The 19629-nt window shown below is 39.8% G+C and overlaps 1 protein-coding gene across 1 annotated transcript in view; it reads right to left on the bottom strand.

Moving 5' to 3' along the window:
* Positions 1-15514, bottom strand: part of RASGRF2 (Ras protein specific guanine nucleotide releasing factor 2) — a 189854-nt gene extending 174340 nt beyond the window's left edge. The window contains exon 1 of the mRNA XM_090276431.1: positions 14884-15514. Coding sequence (XP_090132557.1) covers positions 14884-15171 — 288 coding nt within the window. The 5' untranslated portion in view covers positions 15172-15514. The remainder of the gene's footprint in view (positions 1-14883) is intronic.
* Positions 15515-19629: the final 4115 nt, after the last annotated feature.

Below are 19629 nucleotides of genomic sequence, written 5' to 3'. Positions count from 1 at the left end.
AGAAAAAAAAACGAACTTTTAAAGCACAAAATCAATGCAGCTAACATTTTGCTTCTGAATAAATCACTTATTAATCTTACTTTAATAAATTTAATATTTATTACAGTCAGAAGGACCTATACAACAGAAAGGATTTAAATTACAAAGAAAAACCCCTTCACTGATCTATTCTTTTAATATTTTCCTGCACTTAGTAAAGGTAATCTTCCAACTATTTCTTAAGGAATTTGTCACCCACTAAATATTCTCCACAGAGTGTTTAAAACTTGGACTCATAAAGACACTTACGAACTGGGTAGAGGAGCTAGCTGATTCTCAGAATGAACCATAAAAATGAACAGAATACACATCTGTAGTAACCAACTTTTCAACTGATTTTCTGTCTAAATCACCCTCACATGAAAAAATGTAATTGTGAAGTATTTAAAATAACATTTTTGTAGCATTTTAGTTTACAAAATACTTTTCAGCTAGATTACCTCAATTAACTTAATAATCTCACTTGCTTTATGATGTAGGAATTATCATGCTCATTTTCCAGATGAGAAAATAACTAAACTTGCTAATCCACGCTATTAACAGTGGATACAGAACTTCAACTTGGGAACTTTGCCTCAGTATACTGGGCATTCTGTACCATTCGACCAGGTGGAATGCCTTGGCAAGTGAGCAGAAAGGAGGATGGTCTTAGCTCAACATGGCAAGCTGAAAGTGAACTTTTACAATAATGTTCACAGCAGGAAATTATGGCTAAGGATGGCACCGGTTGCAAGAATTATTCTCAGGTGCCCAATGTTTCAGGCAATGGTATTCGCTGCTCTGGATCAGAGAAGACTACAACCTAGTTAGACCTCGTGGCCAAAAAGTGGTAGCATAAATCAAGGCATCCAGAAATTTTATCAGAGTCAAGACCAATAGCACAGGCAAGGTCTGAAATAGCAGGGAAGGTTGTGTCTTCTATCAATACATCTTCAATGCTGGGCCCCTCTTGGTACTGACCAGACACAAGAAAGAAGCCTGCACTGGAAGTCAGCAGCACAAGAGAAAGACAGAATGTTTCAGAGAAAGGCTTACTTGTCCCCAAAACCCCACTGCCTACCATGTCCCAGCTCTCAGGCCCTCAGCACAGGTTCAGGCACACAGAAATTATGGAGGTTCTGTCAGCTGGTTCTAATGCTTCCCTTAGAGAAAATCAGGCCCGTAGATTTGCTTTGTTGACTTCTTTTCATAAATGTGGGGTTATTTTCATGAAACAATAACTTGTCTTATGGGCTTTACGAACATGGCCAGATCAGACTGAGAAGTTTTCCACTCAAACTGCAAATGTACCAAGATGAAGAAGAATGAGACAATACTGAAGCTTTTCCCTCTTGGTGAAGAGGGGAAAGTTGTATTTGGTTAAACTATATTTCTAGCTCCTAGGTAAGGGCCAAGTTCAACAAAAGCTAAGTTGCTAAACTAGGCTCTATTATTATTATCACTCATTAAAGATTTACCCTAGGTTAATTACTAAACCACTCGAAGCCTCAGTATCCTTGTCTGCAAAACAAAGAAAGATATTGTTATCTCAGAGTGGTCATGAAGATTAAATGAGATAATATATTAAAGTGCTTGGCCCTTTAACCCAAAATCGATACTCAATAAGTGTCAGATCTCATAATTGTGTAACACAAAACAATGTTCATAAAAATCTAACAAGTTAGCTCCTGGCTGGGTGGCTCAGTTGGTTAGTGTCACCCCAAAGGTTGTGGGTTTGATCCCTGGTCAGAGAGCATACAGGAAGTAAACAATCAATGTTTCTCTCTCACATAGAGCCTCTCTCTCTCTCTCTCTCTCTCTCCCTTCCTTCCTCTCTCTCTAAAATCATTAAAAATATCTTCAGGTGAGAATTACACAAAAATCTAACAAGTTAGTATCTTAAATGGAACAGTTTAATTTTGTTTTGTTTTACTTTCTAAGAAGGAAGGGATGACTTATGCCCGGAGAAAGATGATTGCTTTAAATTAAACACTAAGAGGATAGATTAGATACACAGATAGAGGGTAGATGTTCATCAACTAAGACAGATATACAGACACATACATACATGCATACATACACATATATACATATACAACAGACATACAAGAGGAGACCCAAAACAAAAATGGGATATATTTATTAAAAAATTGTGAAGTCACCTTCAAAGTACGGCAGTCGCTCTCTATATCGCGGTTCACTTATCGCGGCCTCACTGTATCACGGGATTTTTAAAAATACTATATTTAATTATTTATCGCGGATTTTTCGCTATATCGTGGGATTTTGTGGTACTGTATACGTATGTTGTTAAAGTTAGATAGGTTTAAGAGCGTAGAATATGTTTAAGAACCTAAGTAGTGTTTATAAAAGTATGGAAAAGATAAATAAGGGAGTGGGAAAGGTTAATAAGGGACTGGGAACAGTTTGTAAGTGTGTGGGAAGGGTTTATAAAGCCTTAAATATATATAAATACTAAAATAAATGTAAGGTTCTTACTTCGCGGATTTTCACCTATTTCATGGGGGTCTAGAACGTAATACCCGCGATAAGAGAAGAAATACTGTACTCTCCATTTGATGCAATACACCTAGCGAGATGTTTTTTCCACTGCTCAAAACAGTTTTTGAACTCCTTGATTTTGTTGCCTTTTAGTGCTTCTGCTGTTTTTTGTTTCACATCTTCCACATCGCCAAAACATTTCCGTTTGAGAACTTTTTTGATCGGGAGAAACAAAAAAAAAAAGTTGCTTGAGGTGGGTGGAGTGAATAGGGAAGGTGGGGCAGAGAATCATGCTGTTTTTGGTCAAAAACTGCTGAATAGTCAGCACAGTGTGGGCAGGTGCACTTGTAATTCACCCATCATGAAATGGGTAAACGTCCTGAAAGAATCTTCCCAAAAAAATTCACTGAAGCCAAATGCAGCTTCTCACAACAATGCCAGCTGGTACATTGATACAGATGGATTCCTAGAACACTCACCTACTGGGGGAAGCCTGTACCACAAAGGGCCTGCCCTCCAGAAGATAATTCTGTTTTTGGGGGGGTCCCCCTTGTAGATAGACATCAGATGAGAAAACGATCTAAGAAGAAAGTTTAAACTAAATCCATTGTAAGGCATAAAATGGAACTTAAACATTAGTACCATCAAAATATACCTCATCAATCAGTAGTAGAATAAAGGATGAACATCTATAAAAATCTTATGAATATAAAATCATATTTTTGCTTTATTTTGTTCAAAACACCATATTCAAAGATATTCAGAATTAAATTGATAAAATAAGCATTAGCTGTGATCTGACTTCTGAAGTGTTTTATCATTACTGAACTAGAAGTAACTAACAGATAAATTTCCAGGAAAAAAAGAAAAGAAACAACATAACTCTTCCACTGTTTGAAAGAAGCTTCACTCATTTTTGGTTTCACTATTAAAACTCATTCCTAAGCAGAAATGGCCAAGTAGACCCTCACCTTGCCCCAGCAACGCCACCCCACCATGCACGCACTAATAACAATTAGAAGAGCTAGAGACAGCACAAAAAACAATCCATTTGAAAACATCAAGGAGCTCACAAGACAGCCAGAACCTAAGAAGTAAAGACATCTTAGAGAAAAAGAGTAAATTAGTGAGTTTGACAGTCTTGGAAGTTGTTCCTCTCAAGGAATTTGCCAATTTCTAAGTGGAAGAGAGCCAAGAGGCTAAGCAGAACGAGCAGTTAAGAGGCTGCATGTTGAGTTATTTTACCCACCAGTGTTAAGTTTTTAGCAGTCTCATGGAGCTGGGGAGAGACCAAGTGGTAAGGGGGTTTGTAAACACTCAGAATTCCAGATAAGACCCTGGAAAGGCTATACTTGAGAAATTAGAGCAAGCTTAAAATAGATAAATTCTCACAAATCCTGAAACCTAGTTTTCACCAGCTTAATCCCAGAGTCGATTAACATAACATAACCCCGTGCTAACTCCTACAAGAAAGCAAATTCTCTCTGAAGGAAAAATATCATGCAGAGCATCAGATTATCTCTTTGACTTTTCATATACAATGTCCAGCATTCACACAAAATTACAAGGCATGCAGGCAACTCTCAGCTTACTGCCGAGTTCTTGTCAAAACCAACCCATGGAAATCTTATAACTCTCCAGCCAGAAATTCCCATTTTAGCATGAATCAACTCAGACTCAAGAACTAACAAAAGAAGAAGGGTCAAACCTTGCCTGTCAAATGGAAAAAAATATATTCAAGAACAAATAACTGATCTGTAGTCAGCAGTATCTCAGCCTTATATTAAAAAATAAAAAAATAGCAGGTATCCCTTTGGAAGGAACTTGATCTGCTCAGCTACCTGAAGCACAGCCACCAGTTCAATGGGGCCCTCAATTCACAGAGATTCCCTAAATGTGTGGGCCTGGTTCACCGATGATTTGGCTAAGCTGAAGCCAGGTGGTACCTGGAAGAGTCCTGTAGCTATTCAGCCTCAGTGTCAACTACGCAGAATCAAAAACAGAAGCAGTTGTAGGGGGCAAAACTGAAACTTCAGGGCTGCTGCCAACGACATAGCTGTTTGGTCTACACTTGGAAAACTACAGAATGGCAGATTAAAGAGACCCTTCTTAGGAAACATGAACCTGGGAGCAAACCACGACTGCTGGCTGAACTGTCTGGAACACTCATGTAGATGCCCATGGGAAGGGGTGTTTCTCTGCTGGAGCCAATTGGAATGAAGCTGTTAGTGGAGCCTGACTCTGTGTCTAATGCAGAGGCACTGTGGCAGGGCAGACTTGTGACTCTTGACAAAAGTTAACCTGTTTGTCTCACAGTGGGAGAGACCACGTCACAAGGTGGGGGCTGGGAGGGAGGTGTCCCTTCCCATTCCTGGCAGATTGGCTGCATCGGACCTTGGAACCCCTTTCAGGTTTATCAGTGTGCCTCATCACTGTTGACACTTCTTCAGGTTACTAGTCAGCTATTCCCAGCCACACCGTTGTGGCCCCTGAAACTCATGTGCGTACTCAACAATGGGCTGATTCTCCAGCTGTCTCTCCCTCATTCCCTCCTGCTCCATACAACTGAGTAAGGCAGTTTGATCACTGAATGCAGGTATTCTGAGAAAGGGGTCATCCTTTCTTGGCCATTTCCTGGGTAATGATCAGGACAAAGTGGGGAGGCTTCTAGGGTATTATAGAGATACATTTTGAAATTGAGAATTCTGTCTTGACCACTGCTGGAAATGAAGCCGTTTCTCTCCCTAACAGCACACCGCAGGCTCGTCTGGTTGGCACACTCTCCAAGTGGCAGCATAGCAGAAAGGGGATGTCAGGGATTCAAACTTAGTTCTGATTAAGTTTTACAAAAGCACCCTTGACCTCTGGCATCTGACACTTCCGGATGAAAGGTGTAGGTGCAGGTAGCAGATGACTTGGGAGGAAACATGGCGTGAGAGCTGCTGGACTAGGACACTCAGATTTTGTGAATAATCATGCTATTAAAATTCTTGAGTTCAAGTTTTTTGGTGCATATTACATGTCTGCATTTTTAGGGGAATAGTAACACCCAGCACTGGGGTGGGGGGAGCACCTCAGACTCCAGGAAGTGTGAGGGAGGGAAGAACATTATGAACTTTTGTCTTTTAGAACTGCCCCTGGCACCTTCCTCCAAAGGAAAAAGGTCCCAGGTGACAAACCAAAACAGCAGCAAGTGCACTCTGTTGTACCTGCTTCTGAGTCCTCTGTGACAGATGAGACTGCTTTGACCACAGGGCAGCAGGGCAGTGCCCCTGCTCCTACACCTTTCACAAACAGCACCTCGGGACGTTGTCCCCACCCCTGTCTACTTCATGGGCAGATGGGTGCCAAAAAGAAGAAGATAGACAGCTGACACTACATTAGAGCTTTCAACACCTCTTCATGAAAAGATACCTTTGAGGGAGCAGAAAGGCAAGCCAGAGTAGGAGAAAATATTTGCAATACATATAACTGACAAAAGACTTGTGTTTTCACATATATTAGGATGAACAATATGAAATTCTGCTATTCAACCATTTTTGATGGGCAAAATGGCAATTCATGTAGTTTAACTTAATATTAAATATTTCCACAGATCAATAAGACAAGACAGCTCAATAAAAATAAGGGCAAAAGGTCGAACAAGCACTTCAAAACAGAGAACAAGCAAATGGTCAATAATAACTTGAAAAGGTGCTCCACCTCATTATCAGAGAAATGAAAATGAAAACTGAAAGGAGACACTATACACTCATTAGAATGCTTACAACTAAATAGATTGGTACCAAGTGTTGGCAAGGATGTAGAACAACTGGAATTCTTATACACTGCTGGTGGGAACACGAATTGACATAACTATTTTGGAAGACTGTTTAGCAGTAATTATTAATCCTGAATATATATATGTCCTATGAACCAACAATTTCATTCCTGTGTACATACTCAACAGAAATTATGTTTACAAAAGACTTGTACAAGAATTTCCACAACCATATTGTGTGTAATGGCCTCAAATTGGAAAGGATCCAAATGTCCATCATACAGTAGGTAAAGAATAGATAAGGAAATTGTATACTCAACCAAGAAAATACTACAAAGGAATGTAATAGAGTGAACTGCAACACCCAACAACATGGATGAATCTCAGAAATATGATGTCGAGGGAAAGAAGCCTGACACAAAAGAGTAGTTACTGCATGACTCCATGCTGAAGTTCAAAACCAGACCAACACAATCACTAATGTTAGAAGTAAAGACTGCAGCTACTCATGGTTAGGAGTAGTAAAGAGGAATAGATATGAGATTAGTTTCTGGAGGGCTGATCATGTCAATTGTTTGATCTGGGTGTTACAAAAATAATTTTACTCTGTGAAAGTTCATCAAGTGGCACATTTATATACACTTTTCTATATATATGCTATCCTTTGAAAAATAGATTTATGTTTAAAATACTGTTAACAGAACAATGTTCAAGTAATGTTTGGATATTAAAATATTTAAAAGTAAAACAAATATGACCATGAACCCTAAGCAATACAAGAGGCCAAACAGGCCCAGAAAGCAGAAATTGGATTGTTGGAAAGCTCTTATATTGATAAAGTGAGGGTGCAAAACTACTACTGAAGAAACAGAATGTGGTTTATAATGAATAAATATTAGTTTGGTGAAAATAATATTAACATGCTTATAGATATGTCAATAATAATGTCTATCACACCCACCAAACTTTCCATGAAACTCCTTTATCCACAGCCCCTGATGTTTGACAGTCAGTCTACGGACTGGTCAAAATGCGAACTGAGCCAATCGGATTCTCTCACAAAAATAAGAGCCTGAATACATTGAGCAAGTAAGACATGCTGCTGTGAGAATTAAAACAGAAAAAAGCAGAGAATAAGAGACCACAACACACTGATTCGGAACCATGAGGGGCCTGAAACTTCCCTGAAGTTAGGGAAAGCAGACTCTTTGAGAAAACAGAAGCAGTGAGGAACCAAAAAGGCATAAACACACTGAAAAACAGGTTAGCCAGTACCAACATCCAAAGAATAGCTAGGTCACAATAAAAGTACAGTGAGACTCACCCTTATACTGCTTCAAATATTGCCACTGTGCCCTCACACACACAGAGGTGAACATAATGCAAGACAACTCACATTTATATGTCACCCTTGTAATCAAAGGGGCCTAAAACAAATAATCATATGACAGAAACCAACTAACCCTAGGAAAGTTTAGCAACACTAGGAAACACAAACTACACAGTTGATTAATAAAACCATAGTAATTGCCTTAAAATAACATTGACTAGCTATTGGGTCTCGGGATTGATTTTGAAAGATGGATGAACCACTGGTTTATGGATGATGTCCTGACTGTTAGGAAACTATTTAAAATCCTGAGTGAGAAGAACCGCCAACAGCATCCGAGGCGGAAGCACGCTTCCTGACTCTGAACAAGTCATCCCCACTGCACAGCTGAAAGAGCTGGATAAATGGACTTCACAAAAGTAGAGATGGTCCCTCAGTAAGGGAGTCACTGCTGACTTCATTTCCCTGCGAATTAGGACAAATCATGAAAATACCTTTACATCATGATCATGATTAAACAACTGACTTCAAGTTTCTTTCCTTTAGGATTTAATATGCCAGAACTTATTTAAAAGTGAATTCCACCACCTTTATGTCTGAACAACTGCTGTCTTCAGTTATTTCCTTTGTAATGATATCAAAGAAGAAGAATACAACCATTTTAATAGCAGACATTCAAACAGAAACACATTACGAACTCTTTCCAAGATCATTCTTTTCAGAGCCACATCTAGTACAATCTTCAGTGCCAATCAAGGGCTATGCCAAAAGGAAAAACTTCTTTATGTATGAGTGAAATAATAAGATATCTGGGACTTGCTTTAAAATGTGTGCCAGGAACGATCCTTCCCCATGTGGGAAGGCCACCCTCCCCTCCACACCCCCACTCTTATTGGGGATTTCTGGACCCAAGGGTAGGTAGGACAACGACCATGTCCAGCTTGAAGCAGCTAGAGGAGCTTGAGACCTTCGCCCATTGTCCTTTACAAGATTACAAAGGGTCCTAATATTTGAGCGGGGGGGGATAGTTAATTTTTACGAACCAGGGGTATGGACTTGGGGGGATTGCTGGGGGAGGGGGGTGCTGGGTGGAGGGGAGCAAGGGGGAGAAAATTGGAATTGTTGTAACAATATAATCAATAAAAAAAACAATTTCTAAAAAAAAATAAATAAAATAAAATGTGTGCAGGGAAACAGAAATAAAAAGAAAGCAGAAAGTTGATTGCTGAAGCTGGGTGATTGGGTATATGAGCATTCTCTGAACGTTCTATTTTGTGTGTGTTAAATTAAAAGTATTTTTTAAAGAGGAAGGAAGGAAAATACTTCCTGAGTGACCCTAGTAATGAAAACAGAAAGAAGTGAAAGAAGAATTCTATTAGAAAGGAGCAATGAAAACACCAGCTGACAAATGTTCTGACTGTTCATGTGCCAGGCCCCATGCTCAGAGGTCGGTGTGGGCTATTATTGTCTATGAAGCTTGCAACAACCCGATGATACAGGTACGATCATGATCCCCATCTTACAGGTAGGGGTCCAGGCTTAGAAATTGCTCAACATCATATACGTATCTGATAAGTAGTTGAGCCAAGACTGAAAGCCCTGCAGTTTAACTCCTGAATGGAACCATATACAGTACTACCGTCTGAACTGGAAACTGATATTCTTAAAGTTAAAAGAAAGGAAATTCTTATTGGATATGAGCCATCTCCTATTCCTATGCATCACAGTCGTACCCTCTCCTGTGCCCTTTCCTGTAATGAGTTCTGAAGTTACACAGTGAACCTTAGGCCAGGCTACCGCTCCCCATTCCCACAGAGCTAACCCCTAGAAGTCTACTTTCTGATCAGCCCTCTATTGAACATCACTAACCCCACTGTTTATATTAGTCACACAAGTGGCACGGGCTCATAAATACAGCTCAGGAAATGGATCAGGCAATGTCTAAGTTAAATCAGACAATGACAAAATAAAACATTTCAGCAACCTGAAAATAATGCAAAGTAACCAGCGTTCCTCGGATCCCCGCTGTTTCCATCATCAGAAGTCTCAGCAATGTCACATTGGTAAGTATGGGAAGAGGTAATAAGAGAAATCATGGCCTACATTTAAACAAATAAAGCACTAAAAGATCAATAAATTTTACTGTTAAGTGTAGCTTTTATTTCCACGGTTTTATTTGTAGCTTCTCAAATCTTATGAGAATTCTAACTTTCATTAACTTCCTCTAATCTCTACTCTGATGCTGTAAGTTATGCTTACAGAGACCTTTCCAACTTTCTCATGTCTTCCTTTACAGTTGGAAAAGAAAAGAAATATTATTTAAATAAACACAGATCGACTTAACCTCTTTTTTGTTCTTTTTTTTTTTTTGCCATCTCACTAGAAATATATTTGGGGCATTTTGCATTCATTCACTGTGATGAAGTTTAGAAAAAAATCACTTGAATCCTTATTTTTCATTGAATCATAAGTTTTTCAAGTGCCAGTATAAAGGAAAACTGAGAACATGTACTTTTCTGCATCTCTATTCCACCTACTAATAGCAATGTTTTCTCAAATTAAAAAAAACTAAAAAGAAAAACCTGCAATTTTTTCCCCCAAATATACACACAATAATATTTAAATTTCTTAGACAAAAATGCTAAAATATACTTTCTGGTGGAGCCAAAATAATGTGTTTGTAATTTCTCAATCAGCCAATATTTTAAAATTACACCAATTGAAATGTAATGAATAATTTTGGAATAATGATTAATTTTTTTTGGAATAATGGCCAAATGTTAAAAAATAAACAAACATTTACCACAGTGCTATATTGATACTTAATAAATATAATTTCTAGTTTTATTTAAGTATTAACTAAGATTTTATTATATACAGTCTTAAATTAAAGGAAACTAATTTCAGAGAGCAATTTATACTGTAAATAATTTAACAGAATCATTATACATCTTTAGTCCTGAAAACTAAAGCTACCCAACCTGACCAGGTAGCTCATTTGATTGGAGCGGCATCTCCATATGCCACAGTTGCAGGTTTGATCCCTGGTCAGGGCACATACAAGAATCAACCAATGAATGAATGCATAAAAACAGTCAACCAATGAACAAAAATCAATGTTTCTCTCTCTCTCCCTCTCCCCCTTCTTCTCTCTCTAAAAATCAATTAAAGCAAAAAACAAAAAAACTAAAGCTACCCAGATTGTAAACAGATTGGATTTACAACTCACACCTTGAAATGTTAATGACACAAATAAATATGTGTATATTCCAACATATATAATTACATAGTAAATGTTTAAGGTTTATGATAGACAATAACAAACTCAAAAAGCACACACATCTCTCTTTTTTGTAGGAAAATGAACAGTCATAAAAACACAAAGCTACTTTAAAATTTTTTAATTAGGATATTTTCCTTTTAAATATTTTATTGTTTATGCTATTACAATTGTCCCAATTTTCACCCTTTCCCTCCCTCCACCTATCTTGCCCCCTATTCCCACAGTCCGGCTCATAATGAGGTAACAGGGGAGATCACATAACCTTTAATCTCTTTAAAATTAAATCAACATGTTTAATTCAGCACAAATATAAGCATCTACTACTTTAAAACTCCAGAACTAAAGAGATATTTTCCCCAAAAAAGACAGCTGATATTAGGCTGAACAGAATACTTAACATTACCCCAAAAATAAGAATAATGATGGCTTTGTTCCTATATGTCTCTCCTGCTAGCAAGCAAGACAGACACAGCCACTAAACAGACTGGCAGGTGTGCTCCATCACCCTAAATGCAAATATTTTTAAAGATCCCTAATGAAGTAAATGAATGCCATGTAAACTTGTTCATTTAAGCATAAGTCCCATTTTTCTTTGAAAATGTAATGGTCTACAATTCTATTTTTCAAGAACACAACTGCCCTTTAAATAGTTTTCAGAAGGAAAAAAAGAAAAAACAAAAAAGTGATTCACCTACTACAACCCCAACCCCATCCCACCCAGATTTAAAATTTCTTAAGGTCAGTGGATTTAAATTGTCCTTTTAGTAAGGCAATCTTCAAGGTTATTCAATCTTCAAACCTGGAGTAAGATTTTGAATATCTCCCCAAAACTCTTTGAACCTCAGTGTTAGCATAGATAAAATGAAAAAAATACTACCAATCTCTAAGATCTGAAGTGAGGTTCAAATTAAAAGAGATAATGGTGGATAATACCAAGCCTGGCACAGACAAAGTACTTACTAAGTGTGAATTCCCTTCCTTCTTAAGTAAGTTTTTCATCTTCCATTAAATGGAGCTCTCATTGAAGTACCAACAACACACACTTTTGAGAAAAGGAATAGCACTTAAAATTTTGTTAACTAAACTCATTTTGATTATATCACCATAACTATCCCTAAGAAGTAGCCACTAAGGAAGGTTGATAAGAGAGCCTTGCAATCTCCCAATGGCCTACCAAAGTGAAATCTTGGGACACTATTGAAAAAATAGAGCAATGCAAACATTCTTTCAACCTAGGCACACTTGGAAAGTGAAAAACAACTTTTTCTTCTTCTTGACTGGAAAAGAGTTTAAGACAAAGTGGTAAAACAAAAAATAATTTATCTTTTGTCTATTAACTTACTTGCAATTATTATTTAGATGAATCAAATCAATGAGTGTTTTCTTCTTATAACTTACTTAAAAACAATTAATTAGAATTTTAAAATTATTTGAAAGAGTAGAATTTAAACTGGAATCCTCTATATAGCCAAAAAGCTCACCCTGTCTGTTATAGTCTTGGAAACAGATACCATTTCCAAGAAAGCAACTTGGAAATCATCTAAGCCAAACTCTTAATTTTTAAATATTAAGAAACAGAGCTCATTAACAGAAGAAAAAAAGAGACAATATTAAGAAATTTGCCTAAAGAAGTCACATAGAAACCTGGTGGAGGAAACCACTCTGCCTCCCCAAGCCCTGTTTCAAGCCCTAGCCTTTACCTACGTTTATGAAATTGATGGAGATATTTATGTGGAAAGCTCCAGAAGCATTCTGGGAAAAGTAGACCTTAAGATGGTCCCTGCTCAGTGCCTCACATAGGCCCTCCACCTCCCCAGTTTCACAAGGACCAGCAGTCTAGGTGCTGAGATGAAGTGAGCACATTAGCAACACAAATTAACTGAAAGGGAACCAACTGCATAAACTGTAGATTTAAGGTAGAAAGTTTTTCTTGTTCCTTATCTTCACAGTTTCATTTTAATTCTTCAAACACACACAGAAGGGCCATGGGGGAGAAAAGCATCAATCTGCTAAACCAACCCAAGTCCCAGAAGCATGCCTAAGAGAAGACAAAATGTGACATTTCTCCATTTGGAAGGCTTGTTCTCCTCATCTCAGTTTTTCTACAAACCCCAAAGGTTCTCATTTCTAACCTCTTAAAGAGTATAAAATGATTGAGAAATACTCATAACTTATATGATAAACAGAGAAATTTTTTCCATAAGATGACCAGGTTAGGACTTCCATTAGTAAGTGGCATAAAAGTCAAACAATCTGGAGGTTATGTTTCTTTATCAAAGTGTGGTGTAAAGAAAACCATCCTGAAGATGAGAGTTCAGATACTTCCCAAGTAGAAAAATGCTGGTTTTCATATAATATTAAATAACAGACAGCCATATAAATTGCAACAGGTAACAACTCCTCACCCCCAGCTCAGAAAAATAAAGTGGTTATCTCCTGGTATTAGCATAATACAAAGAGAAAACATAACTTGAAATTAAGTCAATGATATATATTCAGAGTAACTTAAAGTACCTTATTTTGTTTTAGATATAATAACACCTAAAAAGACTTTTAGTTTTGGTTCGTGGGGTTTTGGAACATATACCTTTAAATAAATCTCACCAATAGAAAAAAAAATAGATTCTGAAAAAAAATCTATTTCCTCAAAACCCTTCTCCTGCTCTCAATTTAAATCCTGAAATGCATGACTTGAAATTTAAACTCATATTTCCAGTACCCATGTCCACAAAATTGAAAATCAGCTTTTCAAATGACCCTCCACATGCCCTTAAACCAGAGTATATTTTTAACTTTTCAGATTTATAAGCATTATAACAAATTTAATTAGTTAAGTCTGTTATTGGTTTATAGTGAAACCAAAATGAAAAAAATCAAACCTCTGGTCGACCTAGCTTAAACTCCTCTTAATTTTACAGATTGTTTTATGAGCACAAGGGGTTAGGCAAGCATCTTATTCATCATCCCATCGCTAGCGCCTCCCACAGCCACCCTCGGCCGTTTGCAGTAGAAGCTGTTGAATCTGACTTGCACGGAAAATTCAGCTGCGAAATATTTTTATGCAACAGCAAAGACAATCAGCCTCTTTTTTCCCCCCAAGGTGGAGAGCTAGAAGCAAAGTAAGAATTTAGGAGCATAAAACTGGTCTGCTTTAACTTTAATAACCAAATAGTAATTGAAAAAAAATACGAATTTCGCATTTGCAGGAATGAGGCACGAGTTACTAAATGTAGGGGGGGAGGGTTCCACCCTGAGTAGTATTGAATACATAGCAAAACTAATAAAATTATGACCCAGAATAAAAAGGTCACATTCGTTTTCAAAGCACTCATTTAAAAGTATAACAGTGAAGCGGTCTTTTTAAACACCCACACGTTTAAACATAGCAAGAATGTGGTACCAAATTCTAATCCTGAGGGAATCAGATACACATTTCCCTTCGTAGTTAGACCCAACAGGTCAAATGCTAGCAAGGTAAACTGACATAATGCACAAAGACAGATTGAAAATGGATAACAGAAAGTGCCTGTCCGTCCTGGGAGCCCCGCTTGTTCTCTGCACAGTCAGCAGCCAAACATCTGCAGGCAAAGAACCTACACGCACCAGCCGGGTAAGGGAGAAACCTAACTTTCCCAAATAAGTTAGTTCCGTCTCATCGTTCTAACTTCAACAGGTGTCAACATCTGTCACCACACTAAATCCTTTCAAAAGTCTCAAGAAGCAATGGATGGTTAGAAATGGAACTGAAAAGCCCCGATCACTGTCAGGGTCAAGCCGAGCCCCTATGCGCAGTGATTTCATGGAGGTGGGGAAGAGGAGGGATGGAGATGGGGAGGCGCGTGAAGATATCCCGCCAGTAACGCAGCGGGGGAACCTCGGATCTAGAGCGCGGACTCGGTGTTCCGTGCAGCCCTAGACCTCTGTGGTTGGAAGAGTTAGGGAGTGCAGCGGCCGGAAGCCGGAAGACTGGGAAAGGAGAGCGCATGGTACCTGCTTGTCCAGCGCGTCCCGGGCACCGCCCGGCCCCGCACCGGCCCTAGGCGGCGCGGGGGCTCGCTCGCAGCTGCAGCCCTCCAGGAGGTACATGCCCGCTGGGCGGCTGCTCTGCTCGCCCTCGAAGTAGAAGAGCACATTCTGGTAGAGGGCGAACCACTTCTCGTGCCAGCGGCTCGCCTCCGCTGCCTTCTTGCTCAGGAAGCCGCGCTTGGTGCCTTCCTTGCGGGCCAGGAAGGCCAGGTAGAGGGCGTGCCCCTCATTGTAGCGCACGCTCTTCTGCATGGTGAGGACGCCGGGGGCTCACCCCTGCTTCACGGCCATCTCCTGGCCGTCTCCCCCCAAGGCGTGCCCGCTCGGGTCCAGGCTGGCAAAGGATGCCCCCTTTCTTGCCGCTTCGCACAGGGCACCCCGCCGGCCTCCGGGACACAGGGGTCCGAGGGGCGCCCGGCTGCGTCCAGGCGCGTTCTCCGAGACCGCCGCCCTCCTGGCAGAGCGAAGCTCCGGGAGACCCCAGCGCCCGCGAGGAGAGTGGCTCCGTGAGGGCGCACTGGCCAACAGCTGCTTCGCCCAAAGTTGCGGGAGCCGGAGACCCCGCCGCTGGCTGGGGAGGCGCGGCGCGTGGCAGCCTGAGGACTGTCCTCGGGCAACTCGCTCCGGGAGACAGAAGGTAAAACGTCACGTGGGAGATCAGCTGTAATCGGCTTGGAAACAGACTTAAAGGGCAAAGTCGGCTCGGCGACGGTGACGGTGGCGGTGCAGCTCGCTCACCCAGGCTCCTGTCCCTCCCTCGTCCCCCAGCCTCTGCTCCCGCGCCAGTGGGGCGGATCGTGGGGATGTGGAGGCAAGTGGCGACAGCACAGACCCGCTCCCACGCGCACTCGCACACACACAAATAAATACATACACACAAATGCACGCACGCACACGGTGCACAGTTACAACACACAAATACTTGCATTTGCACAATTATACATACAATGCTCACACAAACAATACACATAGCCACAACTAGTCACACCATACACCCATACACACATTCGCAAAAATACACACAATGCTTGCACAGAGAAGTATGCACTCACATATATACAATATACCCACAAAGTGCACTCTTACACACAAAAATACAAACCCATATGCAATACACACTTACACAGGCAACTACACACTCACACACTGATATGCTCAGCCAAACATTTACACACAAAAACCATAGTTTCGTACACACACCCAAACCCCCCACACACACACAAAAAGGGACAGAGGCACACATTTACACTCAAACCCAATTCATACAACCTACACACAAATACACACCTATACACAAAATATTTTTGTTCATATAGTCATACACACACTCAGGAAAATAATCATACAGAAACACCATAAATATCAATACACATACATACATGAACACATTTGCTCAAAAATACACACAAAGACTCATACACAAGAATACAAACATATAAATACATATTCATGTGAATTCATACACTTTTCAAACGTACTCATACATACAACACACTCATCTGCCACATCCATGCACGCACATTCATCCATGAATGTGTTTCCATGGCAGTGGGTAGAAACCTTGACTTTTACCTGAGTACTAGCACGATTATACTTAAGAATGAAAGTTAATGAGTGCACCGCCGACCCCCCCACCCCCATCCCCAGGAAGGTATCAAATGCTGTAGGTTCTGTAGAGGAGGAAAGATTATTTTCCTTTTACTCTTTTCTGTTCTTCTGGCTGATCTAAAAATTAAATTGACATGAGACAGATTAACAGGAGAAAATAAGCAGATTTATTACATATGTACACATGGGGGTTCCATATGAATGTGAAACCCAAGAAAATCTGGCAATTAAGGCTTATAACCTATTTTGAGCTAAGTAGAGGGGGTGAGGATTGTGGTTTGGGACTTCAAAGGGCAGGAAGACAATTCACAGGGAAATGAAAAGAGTTAATATTTAGTAAACAAATGTTTGTTGGGCCATTTTGAAACAATGGGACACAGAAGATTTTGATCAAATGGGCCTTGCTAGGTTCCTCCCTATCACACACTAGTTCATACTAAACTGTAGTTACCTATGACAGTGATATCTCAGGATTAAGGTAAAAGAAGCTAAAATGTCATCACAGAGTTTCAATCAGGAAAAAAATACCCAAACAAGGGAGACTTGCTGTGCCTGGCAGACTCTATCTCCAGAGGCCATGGTGTCCTAGGTTCACTCTATGCCCTTGCTAGGACTGGAATTCATTTGATTAACAAATCATGCAGGTACAGCCAGGAAACCAAGACCCACTACTATAAATTGTAAGTGGAAGAGAAAGGATGTGCCCAGCAGCTGTGGGAGAAAGCTGATGAAAACCCCAGGGAAAACCAGTATTTGACTGCTACATACATTTTTTTAATCCCCTTATTCACTTATCTTAAAAATGATTTGCCATGAAGTGTTTATTGTTAAAAAATAATAAAATAATAAAATCCCTTTCTGGGCCATGAATCTGTGACAATACACCTGTCTTGTACAATTAGTTGTATGTTCATAAATTGGTAGCCCAAGGGTTCTGCCTGTTTTGTAAGTGCTGTTTTTACAGAAAATTTTAACTCTGCTTCACTGAGCAGCTGAACGTTTTCTCCATTTTACCTAAAAAAAAAAAAAAAAAAAAAATTAAAACAAAACCTATCACTATTAAAAACTATATAATAAATTGCCACTTGAAATTACCATGAGAACAGTGATTATTTCTCTTTACATATTTTTAAATGTCTAAGAGACAGTGCTGTACTAATTTGGGTTTAACCAGCTGGGTTGTTCTTTAGAAGAGATACAAGTTTAGAGACAATAAATAAATGTGGACAAGGTTTGGAGACAGATTCTAGATGCAGAGGAGATGGCAAGTGCCTTGAAAGAGCTTTTATTTCCTTCTCTGTGGTCCCATCCCAGCTCTGAGAACCATAAGCCAGTTGACACCCGCTTAGCTGATGAGCTCCATTTTGGAGAGGGAACCATTAAGGGTGTGAATTCACACAAAAACAACTTTGCAAGGAGTAGTCAAACCTTCTGACCACTTGGTTTTTCAGATACAAAACATTCTTTCCTCAAATAAGTAATATCGATAGTGTTAAGGCTAATTTCAGTGCTGATTCATCCTTTATGTATACTCAAATGTCCTTTTGATTTGAACCACAGGAATTGTATTTCTCGGCCCCTTATCTGTCATCACTTCCTACCATGTAAGTTATTGTGGCCATCATGTGACCCCTCACAATGACAGAAGGTAACTGGTTTCCTCCGAAATTTGGCTGGTGACCATAGTGAGTTTTAATTATAGAACTTCACTGTGAGAACTATTTATTGATCATCTGTTTATGTCCTCAACTCAATATTTAGGTGATGTAGAAGATACTGAGAAAAGACTCTGCCTCTGCTCCCGGTGTGCTCAGTCTATTAGGAACAGGATTTCATTTTTAGTCACTGCTTCTCACCAGATGCTCCACTTCTCCAAGGCAGGGCTATCTCTTTAATCCCTGCAGCATCCAGTAGGAGAATGTATATGCAGTAGCTATTTCCTATATTAACTTAATATTAATTAATTTAATATTTGGTGATTGAATTGTTAAAGAGGGCATATCCATTTGCAAATATTAGATCATTCAACACAAGACTGTAAGAGATGAAAACAAGGAGAAATCACTGGACAATATCAAGAAGCTATATCCAGTGAGTGTCTGATGGCCATCTGTTGGCCTTTAGCCCCCTTCATTCACATGAAAACTGCATCCCTGGCATGGTGCCACCTTGAAACACAAAGGGCCAGGAGGTTATGGAAATGAGGAAGGTTTTGTCCCAGCTGATCAAATAGGTTGGTAAAAGGGACTCTGTTTCAAGTGGGTGGTGGGAACAAGCTCTTCTGTGAATTCATTGTTTTCTCCTCTTGTATTTCATGGATTCTTTTCCAAGAGGGTCAGTTTAAGCTGATTTTCCGGGGCAACAAAGCATTTCTCACAACAGTGAAAGTGTCCTCTTTGTCTTTTTCTAGGCAAGTTAAGAGAAAAAAGTTTAGCAATTAACTGCCCTGTCTGGAAATGCTAATTACTACTCGTGAAGGGAGACAGCATCCAGATAATTTGACAAAAAAAAAAGGAAGGGAGGAAGGGAAGGAGGAAGAAAGGAAGGAAGGAAGGAAAGGAGAGGACATTTTATTAGAATTGTCCAAAGCTATTAGGGTTGGGAGGAGCTGATTCCACAATGTAGAACCTCATCCATAGTTTTTCAAGATCCCTAACTCACGAATGAGACGCTGGTCCAGGAGAGGGCTGTGAGGCAGAATACTACTCAGAGGTTTGGAAGAGAAGGAGACTGGCAGATGAGAGGTGACCAAGCAGCAGGGCTTGGAGGGTGCCATGTCCCAGAAGCTTTGTGAAAAGTGTTCCAAGAAAGAGGCAGTGACCTTGTTAAGGTCATGCAACAGAGTATATGCTCTTAAATCCACATCTTGGTCACTGTCACTACCTGTCCAAATCATACAACGAGGCTATGTGGCTTCTTAGGCGAGGAATCCCCCTGTCGTACTGTAGAGCACCAAAGACTTCAGCAAGTTTTCCTGGGGGCTCTGTGTCATCACGCTGGATTCAGCTTCTCCTCGTGCTGTGGGTGCAGATGCAGCTGGCATAGGGCATAAGCTGCGTGCCTTTGCTTAGACTGAACTTGAAAAGTTTTGAAACCTGCGAG

This window comes from Furipterus horrens, unplaced genomic scaffold, assembly GCF_987537825.1.
Source record: "Furipterus horrens unplaced genomic scaffold, mFurHor1.1.pri manual_scaffold_5, whole genome shotgun sequence".
NCBI classification, from domain to species: Eukaryota; Metazoa; Chordata; class Mammalia; order Chiroptera; family Furipteridae; genus Furipterus; species Furipterus horrens.
Note: the sequence above shows the minus strand (reverse complement) of the source record. Positions and strands in the feature narration are given on the sequence as shown.